The 24,090-nt window shown below is 44.1% G+C and overlaps 1 protein-coding gene across 1 annotated transcript in view; it reads right to left on the bottom strand.

Moving 5' to 3' along the window:
* Positions 1-24,090, bottom strand: part of LOC137431717 (V-type proton ATPase 116 kDa subunit a 1) — a 464,565-nt gene that overhangs the window by 179,110 nt on the left and 261,365 nt on the right. Inside the window, exon 13 of the mRNA XM_068123347.2 lies at positions 16,607-16,724. Within this exon, the coding sequence (XP_067979448.2) occupies positions 16,607-16,724 (118 nt within the window). The remainder of the gene's footprint in view (positions 1-16,606; positions 16,725-24,090) is intronic.

Here is a 24,090-nt window from a genome sequence, read left to right as displayed (position 1 = left end):
CTGTGCAAATGTTTGGATTGTGAGACGCATCATGACGTGGGTGTGACATTGTGCTTTGATGTTCCATCTCTGCCTCCTTATGAGGATTGATGATGAATTTGGTGGATGGCAAATTTTGAAGTAGAGGGATTGTGGAGACGAATTTGGTATAGGGGAAATATGGGGAAGACGTGACAGTAGTGACGAATTTGTAAATGTGTAGATTTTTGTACATATGGGGTAAGGGCAAGGGTAGGGTAGGTGACAGGGGGGTGACGTACGGTAGGGACGAGCTTTCTCACTTCGCCCTCCGTACGCATTTCGCCTTGCATTGCCTTATTGATGTGTACCCTTGTGACCTTACCCCTCGCTCAATTGTCTTTCCCCTTTTGTCTCCCACATGACCTGTGCGCCATTGGGTGCCGAGGGGAGCGTGCGTGGGTCGGCCATTGTGCGCCCGAAATTCCCAGAACCAGCTGTCTGCATCGATGCACCACATTATGGACCACATGTCTGTGGCCGAGCACCACCTATGGACCCCATGGGTTGGGGCATGGCCCCTCTGCTGGAACCGGCCATGAGGGCCCGAAATCTTGCTGGCGGACCTTGGCCACAGGGCACCGATGCCCCACAGGTGAACCACACTAGTCGGCCCTGTGGGCTATAAATAAAAGCAAATAAAAGGGACACATGGGGCACACTTTATTGCAAATAGGCCGCCAGTAAGAAAAGCAAAGAAAATGACAACAACTGGAAGAGATAATAATAACCAGCAGAGGGAGCCGAAGAGCAAGAGACACCTGCAGGGTTTGGGTTTGTTGGTTTTATTTTATTGATGAACAGTGGTGACTGCACTGATTGGTGCTTGAGAATGTATTGGTGTGTTTTTGGGTGCGTTCATGGTGCGTCGATGCAGAGCAGACTGTCTCCCCCCCAGAAAGAACAATCACAGGTCCTGGGTTAGTTTTGTAAATAAAAGTAGCGTCAAGTGTAAATAATGCTTCCCACCGTCAGTGTATAGTTTGAAGACCATTCCGCAATTCGGTTAACTGTGGGCATAAGTCTGTTAGGCAGGGTGCAATGGAGCAGCGGGACACATTTATTTATGTTTTAAAACTGTCGCACTCAGGGTCAGGTTAAAAGTAGAGGGAACTACACCTACGTGCCACACTAAGGTAAAAGTTATAGGCCCGGGACGTGCCTAAGGGGAGAAGGGTGCAGTGTTGTGGATATGAGAATGTTTTTTTATTTTATTGTTGTGGTAAAATGTTGTTGTAAAAGGTTGTTGTAAAATATCACCCCTCCTCCCTCCGTTTGTGGTTGTATAAAGGTCAAAGGGCGTTCCCGTAGTTAGTCCATAAAACATACATGCAGGACACGATATCTCTTTTTTGACAGTTATATCCTTATTATGTGTATTAGTGTAAGGCTGTGTCTTCCATTAATTGAAATACTCCATTGCACCAGTGAAAGAGAATAGATCCCCTTTCCTTCCCATCCCCAAAATCTCCCTTTCCTTCCCATCCCCAAAACCTCCATTTCCATATTACATCCCCTCTCGTCATTGCTGAGCCCTCGATTCCCAATCACCTCCCCTCCAATAACCGCCATTGACCATGTGCTTGAGTCGGAGAAGAAAGGCGTGTCTCCACCTCGTCAGAGGGGAGGAGGGGCGTGCCCGCCCGTCGTCATCCAGGGCGGAGCCCGAGGGTCGCGCGACCAACCAGGGCTGAGGTGAGCACCCCGATGGGCGTGTCCAAAACGCCGGCGGCGTAATCGCTGGAGGCGCTATAAAAGGCGCAAACGGAAGTGAGTAGTGAGTTGGTCTGAGTCAGTTGCCAGAGGAGGGTCAGTGGTTGCGTTGGTCGCGTTGAGTTGTCAATGGTGAGGAGACACCAGGGCCAAGAGAGAGAAGGTGCCAAGGGCCATTACCAGCAGTTGCGCCAGAGACGGCAGACGCGCCCTGAGCTGAGCCAGAGAGGCAGCGTTGACTCCACCAGGCAGCTTCAACCCGTTACCCCGCGGGGACCAAATAGCGGTGGCATCGGTGGCCGTCGAGGTTCAGCCGACGTCCCGTGCGGGATCAAGCCCGAACCATCTGCCCCCAGCCGAACCTTCCCATTCCTCCTTCCAACATTCATTCCATTCCATCCTTCTTGTATACGTGAGTTTGTTCTGTTTGTTCTGTCCTGGGTTAATTAAGTCTGTATAAGCTAGTATTTTCCCTGTGTCACCTGCGTCTTATGTGCTTGTAAATAAACGTGACTGCCTTCTTTTTGCTTGTGTGTAAATAGTCAATAAATTCAGTCGTATTTCCAAACCTTTCTTGGCCTTCGTTTTCCTCTTTACATTGCGTCGTTTTCGTCTTTTCCCCTCATTGAGCAGCTGCGGTGCGATCCGGCCAAAGTCCTGGGTGAATCGGGTGAGTCAGGGATCCTGTAACGGTCGCGGCAATACCAAACCGCTCGGTAACTAACATCTTAATCCGCGATCAGTAACAATATATAGAAGATGATGTATTTTAACCTCCAGTAAGTTTGCAGTCACTACGAAGGGATTAGTGTTACGATTAGATTTACTATAATATTAACATTACGTTATCATTATTATAAAAATGATATTACTATCAAAAAACCGAGGCTAATTCCTTACTTCCGCGGTTATTAGTACCGTACACCACTCATCATTGATTCATGAACATACACCACTTCAATCCATTAACTTTGCATTCACGACATTGGGATTAAAGTGTTATGGTTATATATACTATACTATTATTATTATTATTATTATTATTCCAAAAACAACACAACTGAAACATTACTATACAGTATTAAGAAACCTCGGCCTAATTTGTCCAAAGCGGCCTGAAGGTGAGGCAGGAAGGCAAAAAGCCTAAGGCCTATACATAACCATGTTGTTGGAAGAGCCGCAACGCCTATGCTTTCGATATTTGATGGTCATTTAAACAATCAGTTTGTTTTTGTTTCATACTGATTACTTCATAATTTGCAGTAGAAGACTTCATAATTTGCTTCCTCCAGTAGAAGACTGGTACCATGATCAAATTCCAATTGGCTGCCCTAACTAGCAAGGGGAATTGCATTAGCGACATGGCCCCCAGCTAATGAGCCTAGCAGCAGCCTTGTGCTGCATACAAAAGTAAAAAGAATAGATTTGCAGGTAAGCAGACAGGACAGTGCCATGTAGCTAGACGGCAAGCCAATAGGGGGTTTAGGTTGTGTTCGTAGGAATTTAATAAGGCCTCATCTAGAACATAGTGTGCAGTTTTGGTCACCACATCTGAAGAAGGACATAGCTGACATAGAAAGGGTTTATCGTAGGGTGACAATAATTATTCTGGGCCGAGCTAGACTAACTTATGAGGAGCAGCTGAAGGATACAGTTCAGAAAATATTGACACCCCTTGACTTTTTTCACATTTTGTTGTGTTACAGCCTGAATTAAAAAAATTGATTAAATTGTGATTTATTGTCACTGATCTACACATAATACGACATAATGTCAAAGCGAAATTTTTATTTTTAATTTATTTTACAAAATAATATACTTTCTGAAGGGACTCTACATTAGAAAGGAGGCGGTTAGGATAAGAGGGGATATGATAGAGATGTTTAAGATAATTAAGGGTATAGGGAAAATAAGTGCAGAAGAGAAAAGTTATTCAGCAGAATAGATGGTGAGAGGACCAGGTGACATTGCCTAAGAGTAAGGAAGAGGAGAGTTAATATGGTAGTAATACTTCAGTCACATTTGGCTCGGCGGCCGTAGGGTCTAAAAAATCTACGGCCACTAGCAATTATAGGGCGGCCGCAGTATTTCCACGGTCACACAATGTAGCAGTCACATATGTTTTTATTTTTCGGGTAGCCGCACGGGGTATTTAAAAATTGTGGAGACCGAAAACGTGGGGGTGCCGTACGGTCTTTGATTTGATGTCGCACGGTGACCTTAGGGTGTCCCTGCGGCGGCCATATAATTTTCAAGGCAGACGCAAGGTAGCCTCAAGGTGCCTGCAAGGCGACCGCAGGGGGGCCCTAAGGCGAACGTGCGGCCAGACGGACGGTAACGAGTGGGTATATATATACCAGTTCTTTTTCATATGTATAACAGCACTTACAGTTGTCATGGCTACGGCTTGTCGAATTGCTACGGCCACCCTAGAAATGAAAAAAGTTATAACTCTGCGCTATAATTCCACGGCGACCCCTACGGCCTGTAAAAGATAGCCATACGCCCTAGGGCCACCCTGAGGCCACCTCAGAAACTTTGCGGCCGCCGCACGTTTATGTCAATTTAGGGGGGGTACGGCCGCCATATCCTAGTCGTAGAGCAAATGTGACTGAGGAGTTAGGCAAGCGTCACTCAATTCACTCAAAGTAGTTACCCTGCGCTATTGAAGGAAAAAGTATGGGAAGGCATTCGGTTGCGTGTGGCGTGTCTGCATTTAGTCAGGTTCACTATGTTTTTTCGTTCAAAATCATGGTAGATTAGCAAACCTATACATTTTTGGAAACGTTATTACATGGAAATCTGAAAATCAATGTTTACATTTGCCAATTCCGACCAATTCGATTCGACCAATTCGACCAATCGACCAATTCCATTCGACCAATTCGACCATTCGACCAATCGCTTCGATCGACCATTCGACCATTCGACCAATTTGATCGATTCGATTCGATTCGATTCATCGAATTCGATTCGATCGACCATTCGACCAATTCGATTTGCCAATCAATTTGACCGACCTTTGCTTGTGTGGAACGGACTGTGAAAACGATGCGGACTATATTGTCGGATACGACACACAGGACAGTGATGACGAACTCTAAATGGCATATTCTGTAATCGTGTATGTTTGATGCCATTGACTGCCTGTGTATATTTTGTCATTGACTGCCTGTGTAGATGTGAAGTTATACTGACTGCATGTGTATATATGATTTTGCTGACTGCCTGTGTATTTTGGTGATATGAATTATTGTGACACATTTTGATGTTATTAACTGCCTGTACAAAATAACATGTATTTGATTATGCAACTTATCGCGAATATAAAGACAGTATTTTGCAATTCAAAACCTTTGATTCATGTCTTACCATTCCCCATAGCACTAATTTGATACTTTCATTGGATTCCTTGTCCCTGAAAATATAGGTTTAGTATATATTTTAAAGTTTTTAGGGTAATTAGAGGCAGAAATAGAACAAAATATGTATTTTACAGTGGCCATTTTGAAAGTCCAAAATGGCCGCCATACAGGTATCTCTCCAAATGTAAACATTGATTTTTAGTTTCCTTATGCTATAACCTTTCCAAAAATGTATAGGTTTGCTAATCTACCATGATTTTGAACGAAATATAATTTATTGACATAGTGAACCTGACTAATTTTTAAAATTCATTTTCTCGGCAATCGTTGGTCCGATTGACACGAAATTTTACCATAGGAGCTCCTCCAACTGTATATATATTTTCATTTATAATCATAACGTCATAGGTCACGTGGTACGGTTGCCATCTTGGAAAAACGTAACACCTCTATATCTCCAAAACAGCTCAATGGAAAAAGTTGAAACAAGGCTCATTGTCAAGTACTACCCATGGGGAATAAGATATGTTGATGTTGATGTCATCGGTGCCTTCATTATGACGTCATAATTCGACAAGTACACCGCTTGATCTGATCAGTATGAAAAAAGAAAAGTTCCTCTGCAACTGTTAGTCCGATGAACACGACTTTTTCACAATATGAGCGGCCCCCCCTGTAGAACTTATAAATGATAACTATGACGTCATAGGTTACGTGGTAAGGCGCCATCTTGGAAAAATCGAAAAAAGTTGCAGCTCTATATCTCCGAAACTGCTCCATGGAAAAAAATTAAGCATAGCTCATTGTCAAGTACTCCTCATGGGGAATAAGATATGTTAATGATGATGTCATCGGTACCTTAATTATGAGGTCATAATTCGACATGTACAATGCTTGATACGATTAGTATGAATTGTTTTTTTTCTCTGCAATTCTTGATCCGTCTCACATGAAATTTTCACAATAGAAGTGCCTCCTCCTGCAGAATATTTTAATGATAATTATGACGTCATAGGTCACGTGGTACAGGTGACATCTTGGGAAAACCGAAAAACTTTGCACCTATGTATCACCAAAAGCCTGGCGTTGGCTTAGTGGTTAGGGAGCCGGCTTGGGATCCTAGGATCCTGGGTTCTAATCCCAGTCTATAGCTGAATTAACGCCAGGGGGTTGACTCAGCCTGTCATCTTTCTGAGGTCGGCAAATTGAGTACCAGTTCACCGGTAATTCCCTGTGTGTTGCAAGAGGCGACTAACAGGGTTGGCGGCAGGAAGGGCATCCGGCCGTAAAACATTGCTTCACAAAGGGGACCAATGTGCCCAAAAAAGGGCAACCCCTGCTCTGTGGGGAAAAATGGCCTCCAAAGGCGGTTCTATTAATCACCAAAACCGCTCCATGGAAAAAAATTAAACATGGCTCATTGTAAAGAACTCCGCATGGGGAATAGGTTTTGTTAATGATGACGTCATTGGTGCCGTAATTATGACGTCAAAATTTAACAGGGGCAAAGCTAACGCTTACTCTGATCAGTTTCAAATTTATTGAGCGTGATCTACGCAACAATTATATTAGAGAATATAAATTTATGATGTTATCGCTCACGTGGTCTGGCATCCATATTTTTGGATCCGGACAGCACATATTTTGGAAGGTTTGGATCAAAGAAAAAAAAACGGTTCAAAACAGAAGAGTTGTTCTTCAAAATTTATGTCAGCTATGGGGAATCGAGTTCTTCAAAACAGAAGAAACAGCACCAAGTTGACTGCACAGGGCAAGTACTCTATGAATATCATCTCGTTAATGAATGAAATGGTCTCCCTGGAAAGGTAGTGGCAGCAGTAACAGTAGATAGGTTAAAGTGGAACTACATAGGTACCTAGAAGCATTGAAGATAGAGGGATACAGGTATATTGGCAGGACTTGGAGGTTGCTTGAGTATGGATGGGTGATTGTGTGCATCTGTGCTAAGTGTGATGTCTGTGAGAGGGTTTCGGTAAGGGATAGTGTGTGATCAGTGTTGTCATATCCTCTCCCTAAAACAGTCTTCACCATCTCCCCACACCCCCGCCAATGATTTTTTTTTTAATATCTATTTTTAACACCCAGGTGATATTACTTAGCCTGCCACACTTTTATCATCCCCACTCCTCCCACATATCCCCAACAAAATTAAGTCGTTAGCTTGATGGATTTATTTAATTCTGTGTTGGTGCAGCACAGCCATGATAGGGTGAATGTCCTCTTATGTCAAATTTCCTTGTTATAGCTTTTGTGGCAGGAGCATCCCAAATTCAGCAGTCGGTGCTCAACCACCCTACCTCTTGCCCTCCCCGCCACCCGCCTTGTGCCCAATGTCCCAATCGGTCACCCGGGTGGCCTGCCCCTAAATGTGGCCTTCGCTGGAATGTGGAGAGTGGCAGAGGCATTTTGCGAAATCGCCTACTCAGTGAATCAATCAAATTGCAAAATAATGCCATTAATATTCGCATATCCCAAATAATCATTAAATACACAAATGTATGCATGTGCAGTGTGCACACGCATTCCAGAAACAGGAAGAGACAACTTGGCCCATCGAGACTATAGCTGTCATCTACACATTCCCAATAACCTACAGGCACAACACTATCTCTGTACCTCTTTTATACACACATACAGTGGGGAGAACAAGTATTTGATACACTGCCGATTTTGCAGGTTTTCCCACTTACAAAGCACGACAAGGTCTGTAATTTTTATCATAGGTACACTTCAACTGTGGAAGACGGAGTCTAAAACAAAAATACTGAAAATCAAATTGTATGATTTTTAAGTAATTAATTTGCATTTTATTGCATGAAATAAGTATTTGATACATCAGAAAAACAGAACTTAATATTTGGTACAGAAACCTTTGTTTGCAATTACAGAGATCAGACGTTTCCTGTAGTTCTTAACCAGGTTTGCACACACTGCAGCAGGGATTTTGGCCCACTCCTCCATACAGATCTTCACCAGATCCTTCAGGTTTCGGGGCTGTCGCTGCGCAACACAGACTTTCAGCTCCCTCCAAAGATTTTCTATTGGGTTCAGGTCTGGAGACTGGCTAGGCCATTCCAGGACCTTGAGATGCTTCGTACGGAGCCACTCCTTAGTTGCCCTGGCTGTGTGTTTCGGGTCGTTGTCATGCTGGAAGACCCAGCCACGCCCCATCTTCAATGCTCTTATTGAGGGAAGGAGATTGTTGGCCAAGATCTCGCGATACATGGCCCCATCCATCCTCCCCTCAATACGGTGCAGTCGTCCTGTCCCCTTTGCAGAAAAGCATCCCCAAAGAATGATGTTTCCACCTCCATGCTTCACGGTTGGGATGGTGTTCTTGGGGTTGTACTCATCCTTCTTCTTCCTCCAAACACGGCGAGTGGAGTTTAAACCAAAAAGCTCTATTTTGGTCTCATCAGACCACATCACCTTCTCCCATTCCTCCTCTGGATCATCCAGATGGTCATTGGCAAACTTCAGACGGGCCTGGACATGCGCTGGCTTGAGCAGAGGGACCTTGCGTGCGCTGCAGGATTTTAATCCATGACGGCGTAGTGTGTTACTTATGGTTTTCTTTGATACTGTGGTCCCAGCTCTCTTCAGGTCATTGACCAGGTCCTGCCGTGTAGTTCTGGGCTGATCCCTCACCTTTCTCATGATCATTGAGGCTCCACGAGGTGAGATCTTGCATGGAGCCCCAGACCGAGGGAGATTGACTGTCATCTTGAACTTCTTCCATTTTCTAATAATTGCGCCAACAGTTGTTGCCTTCTCACCAAGCTGCTTGCCTATTGTCCTGTAGCCCATCCCAGCCTTGTGCAAGTCTACAAATTTGTCCCTGATGTCCTTAGACAGCTCTCTGGCCTTGCCCATTGTGGAGAGGTTGGAGTCTGATTGAGTGTGGACAGGTCTGGAGACGGCTTTGCGGTCGGTCTTTGCCGTCTTTGTGGTCGGAGACGGTCTGGAGACGTCTTTTATGCAGATAACGAGTTCAAACAGGTGCAGTTAATACAGGTAATGAGTGGAGAATGGGAGGGCTTCTTAAAGAAAAAACTAACAGGTCTGTGAGAGCCGGAATTCTTACTGGTTGGTAGGTGATCAAATACTTATTTCATGCAATAAAATGCAAATTAATTACTTAAAAATCATACAATGTGATTTTCAGGATTTTTGTTTTAGATTCCGTCTTCCACAGTTGAAGTGTACCTATGATAAAAATTACAGACCTTTACGTGCTTTGTAAGTGGGAAAACCTGCAAAATCGGCGGTGTATCAAATACTTGTTCTCCCCACTGTATATAGATACCATGACATACACATGTTTACATACAGTAGAAACGTTATACATATACATGTACAAGGTGGGGAGTACGAGGAGTGGGGAGTACGAGGAGTGGGGAGTGCGAGTGCGAGTCACTGAAGGTTTTCTTTTTTTTATAACTTTTATTTTTTTATTAATTTTTTACTTTTCTTATTTTTACATATAAAGACCAGGGAGATACATTATGAAGAAATTTACCACTGACCAGTGCACAAAAATTGTTGAATTTTATTACTCCAGTGGGAAATCAATAATAATTCAAACTCAAAGAAAATTTCGCAATCATTTTAATGTTCGAGAACAACCATCAGAAAACACGATTCGGAACTTGATTGCTCGTTTTGAGTCAAAGGGGTCGTCTGTTCATGACTCAGCCCGCAGTTGAAGACCAAAAACCAGGCGTACTCCAGAAAACATTGACCGTGTTATGGAGAGTGTGAACGAAAACACAGAAACATCAACTCCGAAACGTGCAACTCAGCTCGGAATGGCAAGATCATCATTGTGAAGGATAATGAAGAAAGATTTGTTGCTATTTTCTTACAAGATTCAAATGGTGCATGAAATGTCATCTCAAGATCCAGCAAATCGACTAACATTTGCAACCATATTGCAGCAACTCGTAAGGGACGATCCTGATTTTTCCGAAGAAATTGCAGCGATTGATCAAGGAGTCTTGTCCTCTGTAATGGATCACGTTTTGGAAAGAGCAAGACTTTGAGAAGAAGCCAATGGGGGCCATTTGCAGGACATTATTTTTCACAATTAATCTAAAAAAACAAATTCCATGAATTAAACTACCATTTGCAAGTTGTTTCATTAATTTGTATTTAAAAATAAAATAAAAATAGAAAAAAAGTAAACCTTCAGTGACTTTTGGCCCACCCTGTATATACAGTACATAGATACAATATACAAATTTGTGGCTCCATAACACGAAAGGGCAAATATTTAAGTCTCAGAAAATACATCCTGTACGGCCACACTATAGGTGAAGGGGGTGAGAGGGAGGAGAGTTGTGCAGGGTTGAGTAGTAGCACCACACTGATATCACAAATAAGGAATGAATGCGTTCACAGATTGGCATTAAGCTGTGTTCACATAAAAATGGATACGGATAAGGATATGGTAAAAATCGTGATCAATGGCTTTCAATGTTTGTGTTCACATATGTCTGGATGTGGATATGGATACAGCACATGGATACGGATATAATAATTCCGATTGCACCATGGAGCAATAAAAATCGTATCTGCAACCCCACCGGACATTGAATTGACGCCATTGAGGTCATAATCTTCAACACTTCGAGTATCGAGAACCATGCCGTGCCATTCTTCTCTGATTGGTTGAAGTTGATGGAGCTGGTTAAGGAAACCCTTACCTCTATGACCCAAGACTCTGAGCACAAAGTTGCTGAGAAAATACACAATGTCTGGGTCTGAATTGCTAATGTCATGGGCCGTGAGGACGTCATTGGTACAGAGAGCGTTGCATATTCTTGACATTGCTGGTGCCATCTTGCTCGTTTCTGCAGGAAAAACCTATTTTAATTGAGATTGAGATTTATTGAGATAGATTGAGATCCCAATTGAGCACTTGTCACAAGCTTTATATTTGTGTTTGTATCTGCGTATATGTGAACACGGAGTCCGATTTCTTGCATGCCGTATCTATATCCGTATATATGTGAGCATAGCCATATGCCTCTATAGCCTTGGCACTGATGAATAGTTGGGCTGGTAAGGCCCTCCCTTTGAAAGCAGAGCTATAGTGCCGTTTTGTCTATTGGGTGATGGCACATTGAAGGCAGTCATGTGATGAACATTTCAACAAATTAACAAGGAAACATCCCAACTTTTGACAAATGGCGAGTCAAAATGTACACAAGAGGCCAGCAATTACTTTGAACTGGAGAAAGACCAAGCATCCATTGCCAAGGATAACAGCATTTTTCCCAGTGACTAATGTCCATGGAAATTGACCATCTATTTATTTCTGTCAGACAGGACGTTAGTATATCCAATAAACACAGCCCATGGAATTTTCTCGACATCAAGATGGAAGGACCTAGGCCATACACCCAACGAGATAACTCAAACTAGCCCATAAATGATCTTTGGAGAAGCCAGGCGATCCGTAAAATCTTTCAAACCAAACACAACGTATATTGATATTAAGGTCAAAATGGCAAATGCCGGGCCAATTGACGGATTGTATTTCTCGAGTCGGGCTGGCAGGATGGTCTCGAGGTACGCACACTCGCCTCTAAGCTGAACGGCCTGGATTCGATTTCCGACCCAGCTATAAACTGCCAGCCCAGTGTTTCACAGGCAGGGGGACAATTCTCAGATGATCGATTAAACTGGGTGTCCCACCCGCCAGTATTTGTTGGTGCACGTTAAAAATTCCATGGTGTCCTTCGCGAAGAGTAGGTGAGCTATCGCCGGCACCATTGCCAAATTCCAAATTCCTGCCATAACTAGTGGAATGTCAGACCTGGCCAGCCAGCCGGTTCGTGAAGACTAGGGACAAGCTTCCCCCTGGCCGACCCCACGAGAAAGGTGCGATAATGGTGGCCGCTAAAGAAGACAAAGATTATTCCTCGAGTGATGTAAAAAAAAATTGCTGTATTAACTCATGTATTAATTCATTCCACCTGAATCGGAGTAAGATCACACACATTCCATAGACATCAAATCAAAAAGAAAACTGAGCAAAATGCCCGATGTAGCACTCACTTGATGGCTTTATAACCTCAGTCCCAATTGGCACTCTACACTCTGCAGTTATTCCACATTCAGCTATGGACGGTAGATAATATGCACCAGATGAGATGTGACTCAATCTCTAAAGGTTTGCCATTTGAGTTCCACTGTGAAGTTTTTTTCCCACTTTTCTAAAATTCACTCTTCTGAAGCTCAGTTTCCTATGGATATAGAGCAGCTTTGAACCATAACAGCCGATCATGAATCGTGCACATTCTGCTCACCGGTAACACATCGGGCCGTTAGCGGGCTCAGGCCCTAAAATGGATTGCAAACCAAGTGCGACACCACATTCTTCTTCACCTTCTGCAAAGCTTCTCAGTATTATCTTTCGCTCAGTTAGGCCATGCTTCTCGTCATAGTTCCGACAAAGAAACTTCCATTTTGTTAAATCCTGTTCTTTACGCAAAGCAAGTCATGGGATAAATACAGAGTTTGAAATCATAAGGCTGGGATTCTTTCCAGCCGAGAAAATTTAATCCATTAAGTTCTGTTGCAGGAAGATCTGAGAAAACTGGTCTTCTCGGAATATCTATCGGTTTTGGAGAAACTTTAACTTTATTCAACCCAAATAGTGTCAGAGTATTTTGTTTTACACGTGGAACAATTTGTTGGAATAATCACTGGGCAGCCATGACTATACATCCTTTATAGCCATTTGCTATTACAATCAGCTGTTTACTCATACCCAGAATGCTCGAGGGGAGAAGTGGTAAAATGGATTGTTTGAGTAAATGAACCCCAAGGAATATGAGGACAGAAGAGGGAGGGAAATAATAATCTCAAAGCAAAATTCCCTACGGGTTGGCCTGTTTAGCATTCCCACCTGAACTGATGGATCATGGTGTGGGTCACGCCAGGTTAAAATCCCATATACGGTATGATGAGTATCTGTCTCATAATGACCTTGTAAATCATCAAAGAGAACATTCATGATAAAATATATTTCATTTTGAGTCTACATTGGAATAGCATAGGTTACATTGTCATCATTATTCGGAATTAGTCAGGCAATATTACCCCATTCTTCTTTAAGCTCAAATAAAAGATCGGAACCTTATAATATAATCCAATATTTATCCATTATTAATTTATAAAATCCTTTTTGTAGAGCCATGCACAGGCACTTTTTTCATAAAGTACATGAAAATGCATCAACTGAGTTATTGTTGTTCCAATAACACTAGACACGTCTACTCGTCGCTTCGTTGACGGATTTAATCAAAAGTCAGCGCTTGTTGCACGTCACAAACATATTGCATGTCTATCTGTGAATCTCAATGAGAATGTAACATGGATATTTTATACCACGTAGCCATTGTTGTTGCTGCGGTCCTTGTCGTTGTTGTTGTTGTTGTTGTTGTTGTTAACCAAAAGGCTGTGGTAGTTGTTGTTTGTGTGCTCCGTATATTTTTCTGTTGTTTCGAGAAATATTACTACAGTACATGTCATTTTGAGTACTCTTATGTGTCCTTCCATAGGGTTCCTGTTGTCGTAGGATAATAAATGTTCCCGTTGGAACCGCTGGATTGAGCTCTCATTCCCGCATCTTCATCTTCAATCCCATAAAAAGGGCTTTTAAAGCAGGAATCCTCATGATAAAACGGACACAATTTTTTTGTTCCAAGTAAATCGATTATGAGCTTTCTGAGGATTCCATTTTTATGATTCTATGACAGCAGGACCCTTTAATGTGAAGTGCGATGGACACACACACATGGACGGACAGACGCTTCGTTTCGTGATATAAGATGGTTAAGGAATTGTTATCAATAGATTTAGGAAAATGACAAGCATTATTATTTCTCAGTGCAGACCTCAGAGCCAGGAGGGGAAATTCAGTGATGGAAATCTTAATATTGACTCCCTTTCTGTTTGTTGGAAGAGGCTATTTTGCGATAACTTCAAATAACTGAAATAGAACCAAGATTCAGATCATTGGGAGATTACTCCCCATTAAATAGTTTCCACGAGCAAAAGGTTCAGTCCAAACACGTCCTTTCCTTTACTTGCAGCGCTTGATGTTGGCTGATATGATGGATCCGTGGAATGCACCGAGAGGTTATTCATCACTCGAAGTGGACAACCGAAATGTCCAGCTGTTGGAAATTTCTGCCTCGGGCAGGCGAATGGAGTCGGAAACCTCTTAGCCATGCTGGCATGGAAAACCTCGTCAAAAATCTTTAAATTCCATTTTTTCCCCGTTGTTTTTCTCCAAAATAATCCCGCAGCATCGAGGATTCCCAAAAATTGGGCTGGGTGTATTTGGATGGTGAAGGTAAACTGACAAGAGAAAAAGCAATGGGTTTCTCTGGCACTGAAAGCTTGTGTGGGAGAAATTCCACTTAAAAGTCATTTATTATACCTGTGCTGTGTAATGCACAAGGACCGATACCCACCCTCAAACCAAGTGCGTTAATAAAACACAGGCGGCACCTGCTCTGACGTCTCCTGTTCCATCATCACAAAACATTTCTCGTGAAATATTGCTGTCCAAGCTCCTGGCGTGATTAAAAAAAATTTGCGGAATTTTGCTGCGACACAAAGAATCCTGGTTAGATTGTAACCCCACGCATGATGGGTTGCACGTGCTCGGTTTTAAAGATCATGGCACGGAACCGCCTCACCCAAGCTTTTCATTTCGCAGCAATTTTGGCGAATTTCTTTTTCTTTTTCAAAATTTCCATTGCCTTAAGGCGGGTTGGACACTGGCACATGCTTCTCATTCAAATGATGACGCGGCATTGCACTGGCAAGTTGGCCACCGAATGTGGCGGACACGCATGAGAACGCATTAATGGAGAATTAATGCAAGAATTTTTTTTGTGCGTAATTATGCAGGAGCGATGCTCGAACAAAAAGCGGTTATTAATAAAGCAATTTCCGGGCGAACTTCATGGTTATGTAAGAAGCTTTAAAACATGCTGGTTACATATATTGCTGAGATGCAGGCAGTTTATGGTTGTTATTGTCATGGCAAGGGTCAGGAGTGAAACGTTGTTGTAGGTTGGTGCCTATTCTATGAGAGCAAGTGATTGTTTTCATTCAAGACAACTCAATAATTAATTTCAACGTGGAAAACAGCAATGCGGTACAGTTTGAGTGATGTGATCGATATCATCCCTTACTGTAGAGACTAATACCTAGCCTGGCGTTGGCTTAGCGGTTAGGGTGCCGGCTTGGGATCCTAGGATCCTGGGTTCGAATCCCGGTCGATCGCTGAATTAACGCCAGGGGGGTTGACTCAGCCTGTCATCCTTCCGAGGTCGGCAAATTGAGTACCAGCTTGCTGGGATGAATGATCACGGTGTGTACCCCGATTCAGAATAGGCACACTGTATCCCTGCGCATCGTAAGAGCGTGACCAAGGGTTGGCGTCAGGAAGGGCATCCGGCCATAAAAACATTGCCTCAAACAGGGAACTATGATTGTCATGGGGCCCGCAAGGCTAACCCCCACTCTAGCGGGGAAAAATGGCCTTAAAACGATCATCCATTCATTCATTCACTGTAGAGACTAAAGTTCGGCCTTTTGAGATGTGAGCTTGAATCCATTTTGAATTCGTTTGTTTTTTAAAGCTGGAGCTACTGTCCAATATCTGTGAGAGCAATTGCTGATATCTGTTGCCTACACTGGAGTAATGTGGCTGAGGCATTAAGAGGTGTTTATCTGTGCACTTCGACAAGTCACGGTGGAGTAATTAATTGCAGGCATGACAATAATATGTCAGTTACATGTACTAAGCCGACAGTCCACAACAATTATTTATGTAATGGCCCCAGTTGCTCTCATCTTCTTGTGGGGTGGGATGGGGTTAATTTTTGGCCCAAGTATTTCACGAACCCGATGGCCATGAGGCCTGGTGTTCAACTGGACCCAATCTGGGCAGGAATTTGGGATTTGTTCAGAATGCCTTGTGTGCAAAGCATCATTCCAACAGTTTATTGTAGGCCATGAGGCCTGGTGTTCAACTAGACCCAATCTGGGCAGGAATTTGGGATTTGTTCAGAATGCCTTGTGTGCAAAGCATCAATTCAACAGTTTATAGTAGGCCATGAGGCCTGGTGTTCAACTGGACCGAATCTAGGCAGGAATTTGGGATTTGTTCAGAATGTCTTGTGTGCAAAGCATCAATCCAACAGTTTATAGTCGGGTCAAGAATCAAATCCAGGTTACAGAACTCAAAGGTGTGTGTGCTACCTTGGTACCAACCTGTCAGACAAAGAGCAAACAGCATATTGTACGATTTCAAGCAACATGGTGAGTGACGACCCAGCATACTATTTATGGGTGAAATGAAATCGGTTGAAAACATAAAAAGAAATGCTGATGACAGATAAACGACAGGAGAGGTTCACATACCCCATGAGAACAAGTTCAGAAGTTAAAGTATGACTTACGAGCATGTGCAAGGCTGAGGGCCCACAAGCGAAGGTACGATGCTGTGTTCGAGATGCAGCCCAGGCAGTACTCGATTGTATGAATGGCCTGGTGAACGAATATATCTCCGATATCAACCTGTGGAAGTCATCAGAAAATGGTTACAAACTTCAAAAAATTCATGATTTTTGATGCAATGAATACACGGAAAAGGTTGCATTTGTACTTCAACAGGATTTTATAATCAGGAATTATTATTAATTATTATTATTAAAAACAAAACAATCGGGAAGGGAATTAAGCTTCCTGTGAAGTTTTTGAAATATTTATTAAAAATGAGCCAATGGCTCTTACTGGGAAGTTGGCAGAGATTTTCTGCCAAAGTTGGCAGAAAAGTGCAATAAATATTGCTTTATTATAGTTTCAGAAAACTTTATCTCACATTAAAGTAAACACAACCTGCAATTAGAATGAGGAAATTAGTCTTGTTAGTCCAGTGTCACTCGGATGACAGGTAGAACAATGGATGGAATCATTAATGGCTCTGGGAAGAAAGGATAATTTTATATATTTTTTTGTATACAACATCGAGGCTCGTGTAAGAGCTAACATTAATGCCCCAAAAAAAAAAAAACGGATACATAAGACAAAATAAAGGGAGTGCGAGACCAGATGGGGAGAGGGGGAAGCACACAAGTACAACATTTGAGAGCAGGGACATCGGTAGATCTGTGGGAGGATGAGGGCTTGGGGGGAGGAGGCGTGGGAAGGGGGTGGGGGTGGGGGAGGTAAAAAAAACACATGGAGTAAAAAAAACCCCAAAAAAAAAACATGAACACAGCTCGGACTTCCAGGAAAGAAGTCGGTATTTCAGAAAAGTGGATCTGCGGTGAATTAACAGGGGTAGAAAAGATCAAGGTTTTGGATGGGGGAAGATAAGAGATGGTGGTGAACATCTGTTTTAAAGATCTGGAGGGAGGAGTGGGATTGAAGATATATTTTTGGCTCTGAAAAAAGACAATGCCCGAAATGTCTGCTCTCCTGCGTGTGTGTATATAAAAACCGATACGTGCATACATAACAAAGATAGTTCTCCAACCTTACTATATATTGCGATTAATATACGCAACGTTTCGGCAGTCATTGCAATCCCCAAAGCAAATCGTGTATGCAACTGCCAATGAATTATTTATCCCAGATTAATCCACCCAATAACATTATGAGTGGAGGAGCTGATGATCAATAGTGATTGGTGACCATCATCACATGAATTTAGAGATAAAACAATGTGCTGAATGTGAGCATGAATGAAAACGTTTGGGTGGAAATAAAGAAGGGATGGGTGGGTGTTGACACAAACAGTGCTTAATCCATTGACATACCATATACAAAATGTTATGAAGGTTCAAAGCTGAAGCACAAACTAAATATGTTTAAAAACAACCCAAAAAAACATGATATACAGTCATCCCTCGTTTATCGCGGGGGTTACGTTCCAGAACCCCCCGTGATAGGTGAAAATCCGCGAAGTAGAAACCATATATTAATTTTATTATTTTTATATATTTTAAGCCTTTAAAAACCCTCCCCATACTCTTATAAACCTTTCCCACGCTCTTATAAACCCTTTCTACACTCTTAAACACACTTTTGAGACCCATTCTTACGTATTAGAAAAATATTTGTACGTGTATATATAGCTGTACAGTATATTTGAAAATACTGTAATAGATACTGGGTAAGTATATCAATAATAGTTTTTACTGTACTGCACAGCAAAGAAGAGCATTACAGCTCTTCTGAAGGCACCACTTCAGCAGGCGCCTCGTCAGGTGGTGCAGTATCTTCGTCGTCGTCCGGAACTTCTTTTCGTGCTGAAGACGTAGGCGTGTCTTCTTTCTTTTTTCGGGTGAGGAACATAGTGATGGGCAGTTGCTGGCGCTGCCTTTTTTTCTGGGCGAGGAGGTTTTTATAGACTTCAATGCCTCCGTCGATTACATTTCTGAACTTCAACGAACGAATCATCTGGGGGTCCCATTCTTCAGCCCTTTCCTTAAGTTATTTTGCCATTCTCACTAGGGTTGCGAGGCATTCCAGTGATAGGCCTTCTTCTTCTTCATCCCCTGGACCCTCTTCTTCCTCTTCTTCTTCCTCACTTGCTGACTTCGTCATCTCCGCCAGGTCTTCGTCCGTTAACGGATCTGAGTGGGTCTCGAGCAGCTCCTCAACGTCATCGGGAGTCATATCGTTGAAGCCATCTCCTCCTAGTAATTTTGCCAGCTTCACTGCCTTATCTACTGCAGAGTGGTGGACTTCGTCAGGAGAGAAACCCTTGTACACGTAATCGTGGACTACTGGCCACAATATTTTCCAGCAGGCATTCAAAGTTTCTGTCTTCATCTCCTTTATGGCCATCTGAATATTTTGCAGACACGTTGCAATGGTGTACTCACGCCAGTACGCCTTCAGCGAGAAGTTTTCGTCCGAGTCCATAGCCTCGACCAGGTGCTGCAGGGTGTTTCGAGTATAAAGTGCCTTAAATGCGCGAATGACGCCTTGATCCATGGGCTGTATCAGCGATGTGGTGTTTGGCGGTAAGAACTCTATTTGTACGCCATCATACAACAGGTCGAGCGCGTGACCTCCTGCATTATCCATGAGCAACAGCACTTTGAACTCGAGTCTTTTTTCTGCGAGATAAAGCTTGACCTCGGGAATGAAGCACTGGTGGAACCAATCCGATGTGAGAGGTTTCGTAATCCAGGACTTCTGGTTGTGCATCCAATACACTGGCAGCAGGTTCTTATTTTTGTTTTTGAGGACCCTTGGGTTTTTGGACTTATAAATAAGACCAGGCTTTATCATAAAGCCAGCAGCATTCCCACACATTACTAAAGTCACCCGATCTTTGTGGGCCTTAAATCCAGGGGCTCTGGCTTCCTCGATCATGATGAAAGTGCGAGACGGCATCCGTTTCCAAAATAAGGCTGTCTCATCCATATTAAAAACTTGTTCAGGCTTATAACCCCCTTCCTCGATGATCGTCCTGAACGTCTCGTTCACGTACCCCTCGGCGGCGGCTTTATCAGCAGAAGCAGCTTCTCCATGCAGGACCACGCTCTTTAGCTTAAATCGTTTTTGAAATTTTTCAAACCAGCCCTTGCTGGCATTGAATTTGGTTGGTTTGGTGGGAGATGCGGTCGATGGTTCGGATTCGGGGTCGTCGTCGCCAGCGCCTTCAGCAAACTTGGCGTAAAGCTGCCTGGCCTTCTCACGGATAACGTTGGTATCCAGTGGGATATTCTTCTTCCTGCAGTCACTGATCCAAAGAGCCAATGCAGACTCCATCCTTACAATGGCCTTATTGCGTGAAGTTACCACCCTTTTCGCTGTCTGGTTAAAGGACACTGCTGCCGTCGCCCTTATATTCTTTTCGTCCTTCTTAATGTACCGGACCGTAGATTCATTGAGCCCATAATGGCGGCCTACAGCCGCAAAGCTTCTCCCTTCCTTTAACATGTCGAGGAGTTTCACCTTCTCTACGATATTAAGCATCTTCCTCTGGCGCTTAGGTTCAGTGCCAGAACCCTTAGAATACGCAGAACGTTTACCCATCATCGTAGGGCTTGAAACAACTTCACAATTTTACACAAAATGCACAAAAACACAACACCGCAGGATACTGAACAGCGTGCTTTGATTGGTCACGTCTCATCCATCTGCCAATAGTGTGCCGCGTACGAAATCATCTGGGCAAACTAGCGCAAGCAACCCAAGCTTGGTTTTCCATACGCGCGATTCTTTGTCTACTCATTTATAATGCGTATTTTATTTCGATTTACTGTAATATTCTTTTAATATAGGTTTTAATTAATGTGTTATATTTTTATTTATATTGTTACAGACCGCGGATAAGATGTTGTGTTTGCCGAGCGGATGGCCCCGCGGTCGTACAGTTACCCCGACTAACCCGATTCCCGAACGTTGGCCGGATCGCGCCACAGATATTCAATAGGGAAAAGACTAAGGCGACACGGATGTGAAGAAGGAACAGACAAAAAGGTTGGAAATACGAATATAATTTATTTGCTATTTACAGGACCAAAGAAACCAAGGAGAAGGAAGGATAATAAAATAAAATAGACAGAGGGACGGACCAGAAGGACACAGTGAAAATCGCTAGCTTATCCTATGCAGTCTTAATTAACCCAGGGACAGAACAAACAAGGACAGACTCACGCGGGGAATGATGATAGGACTGGCGGGAGATGGATGGCTGGAGGGAGAGGAAGGTCCAAGGGTACTGCAGCACGATCGGCGGTGCCGTTTCCTCAAAACTGCCGTCAAGGCCCCAATTTGCTGTCGTTGCTGCTGTGGCTGCGGCTGCTCTGGGGACGTCGCGTGCTTTGCCAGGACTCGTCTGGTCCAACCACACAACTGAACAACGTGCTTGCTTCTTGCCCAACTCTCTTGCTTGGTCCAACTTTGGCGAGCAAGGCGACGAATAGCAGGCTTTGTGCTTCCCTGGATGATCTCTCCTGGATGATCTCTCTGGATGATCTTTTTGGATGATCTCTTTTGGACAAGAATCGCTGCTGGATGATCTCTTCTCTGGATGATCTCCTTGTGCGCGCACTTTTATAGCGCCTCCGGCGATCAAGCCACCGGCCTTCAGGACACGCCCCTCGGTGTGCTCACCTCGGCCCTGGTTGGTCGCGCGACCCTCTGGCTCCGCCCTTGATGACGACGGGCGGGCACGCCCGTCTTCCCCGACCCGAGCACATGTTCAATGGTGGTTTTGGAGGGGATGTAATTGGCAATCGAGGCTTGGCAATGATGAAAGGGGGGTGTGAAAGGAATCTACTCTATTTCACTTGGTGCAATGGAGTGTCATCTTAATGGGAGACAAGGCCTTACCCTAATACACATAATAAAGATATAACTATTGAACAGGGGTATTCTATGATTGGCTAACGTGTATGCTTTATGGACTAATTATGGGACGCCCTTTGACCTTTACACAACACTGGAGGCAGGAGGGTCCAGAATCAAGCAATATTAATAAAACACACAATAAAAAAAATGCAATCCTCATATCCGCAACACTGCACCCTCCTCCTCTTAGGCACGTCCCGGGCCTATAACTTTAATTTAGTGTGACACGTAGGTGTAGTTCCCTCTACTTTTAACCTGACCCTGAGTGCGACAGTTTTAAAACATAAATAAATGTCCCGCTGCTCCATTGCACCCTACCTAACAGACTCACGCCCACAGCTAACCGAATTGCGGATTGGTCTTCAAACTATACACTGACGGTGGGGAGCATTATTTACAATGACTCTGCTTTTATTTACAAAACTAACCCAGGACCTGTGATTGTTCTTTCTGGGGGGAGACAGTCTGCTCTGCATCGACGCACCATGAAAGCACCCAAAACACACCAACACACCCTCAAGCACCAATCGGTGCACAGTCATCATTGTTCATCAATAAAAATAAAAACAACAACCCCTAACCCTGCAGGTGGTCTCTTGCTCTTCGGCTCCCTCTGCTGGCTATTTGCTATTTTCCTGATGTTGTCATCTTCTTTGCTGGCGGCCTATTTGTATCAAAATAAAATGCACCCAACGTGTCCATTTCTTTTTATTTATGGCCCACAGGGGCCGACTATGTATGGTTCACCTGTGGGGCATCGGTGCCCTGTGGCCAAGGTCCGCCAGCATGATTTCGGGCCCTCATGGCCGGTTCCAGCAGAGGGGCCATGCCCCAACCCATGGGGTCCATCAGTGGTGCTCAGCCACAGATATGTGGTCCATAATGTGGTGCATCGATGCAGACAGCTGGTTCTGGGAGTTCCGGGCGCACAATGGCGGACTCACGCACGCTCCCCTCGGCGCCCAGTGGCGCACAGGTCCTCATGTGGGAGACAAAAGGGGGGACAGACAGATGAGCGAGGGGTAAGGTCACAAGGGTACACATCAATAAGGCAATGCAAGGCGAAGTGCGTACGGAGAGCGCAGTGAGAAAGCTCGTCCCTCCCGTACGTCACCCCCCCTGTCACCTACACTACCCTTGCCCTTACCCCATATGTACAAAATCTACACATTTACAAATTCGTCACGACTGTCACGTCTCCCCATATCTCTTCTACACCAAATTCGTTCCCACAATCCCTCTATCCAAAATTTGCCATCACCCAATTCATCATCAATCCTCATAAGGAGGAAGAGATGGAACATCAAGCACAATGTCACACCCACGTCATGATGCGTCTCACATTCCAAACATCTGCACAATAAAAATAATAAAACATGGCATGGTGTGGAGTTACGTCACCTCAGGTGAGTGGATGTAGATGGTGCGAGGAGACTTCAATCCTAACTATCCTCTAAATGACTTTAACACACTTTACACTACCCGGGGTCTTTCCCTGCCAAACCATTGGCAATCTTACTCTATGTGGTTTTAAAAACCAAATTCCCATTGACCAAACTGTGGTGCTTCTCAATTTGGGGTCTCACTCCCCCGATTCATCTCCCGGTGCCCTTGCACAATTTCTGGACTGGGGCGTGTAGCTCTCCCAGCAGGTCTACCCACCTGCACACCTCCACCACTGCAGTTGCCACCCGAGCTTACCTGCTCCTTACCTAACCTATCTAACTGGGGAAGGCCCCTCCTGGCTCTGTCACCCCTCGGTGCCCTCTGGCACTGGGCTACCCGGGTCCGTCCTCCGGATCCTCGGGCCCCATCCACAACAACTCTACCGGCTCCCAGAGCCCACCTGCGGCCTCACCTGGCCGACATCCTCACAGTGGTGGAGTGCCCAAACCAACTACACACACTAACAGGCTACACGCCCAGCCATTTCCACAACACTAATGCACCCATCCAAATACCATTCTTTCACCCGCACCACAGATGCCAATATCCAACCACAATTTACCTATACCCTCTACCTAACACTTACACTACCCGCCCCGGGTATCCGTGATGGGGGTCCATCCTTCCCCCATTCACACCTTCGCACCATCCACTCCACTCCATAGTTTCCACCATACTCACTCCATGACCATCCATTCCAATACTCAATATATTCCACACTCCATGTATTCCACACTCCATGTATTCCACACAACCATTCTCCATACACCTGTTGTTGCACACCTGTGCAATCACACCTGGTGCCACCTGCACCCTCCTTCCTTCCTGGACCATTTGGTCACCACAACACCCATCACCATCACTCACTCAAACACTGCTCCATTCACCTGTTCAGTTGCACACCTGTGCAATCACACCTGTTCCTCACACATTTTTCACAATACACTTCTGAATACACCTCCAACCCTCACACGGCATCATCTAATCTACCTGTTGCCCTGCTAACTTAGTGCTCCACGTCTTCCCTTTAAACTAAGCACATACCACGTCATTATCATCCAAACTAATCTACCTGCGTCCCCACTACAGGTACCATTGTCACTAACTAACCTTAACGTTACCT

Source organism: Myxine glutinosa, chromosome 7, assembly GCF_964187855.1.
Source record: "Myxine glutinosa chromosome 7, kmMyxGlut1.1, whole genome shotgun sequence".
Classification (NCBI taxonomy): Eukaryota; Metazoa; Chordata; class Myxini; order Myxiniformes; family Myxinidae; genus Myxine; species Myxine glutinosa.
Note: the sequence above shows the minus strand (reverse complement) of the source record. Positions and strands in the feature narration are given on the sequence as shown.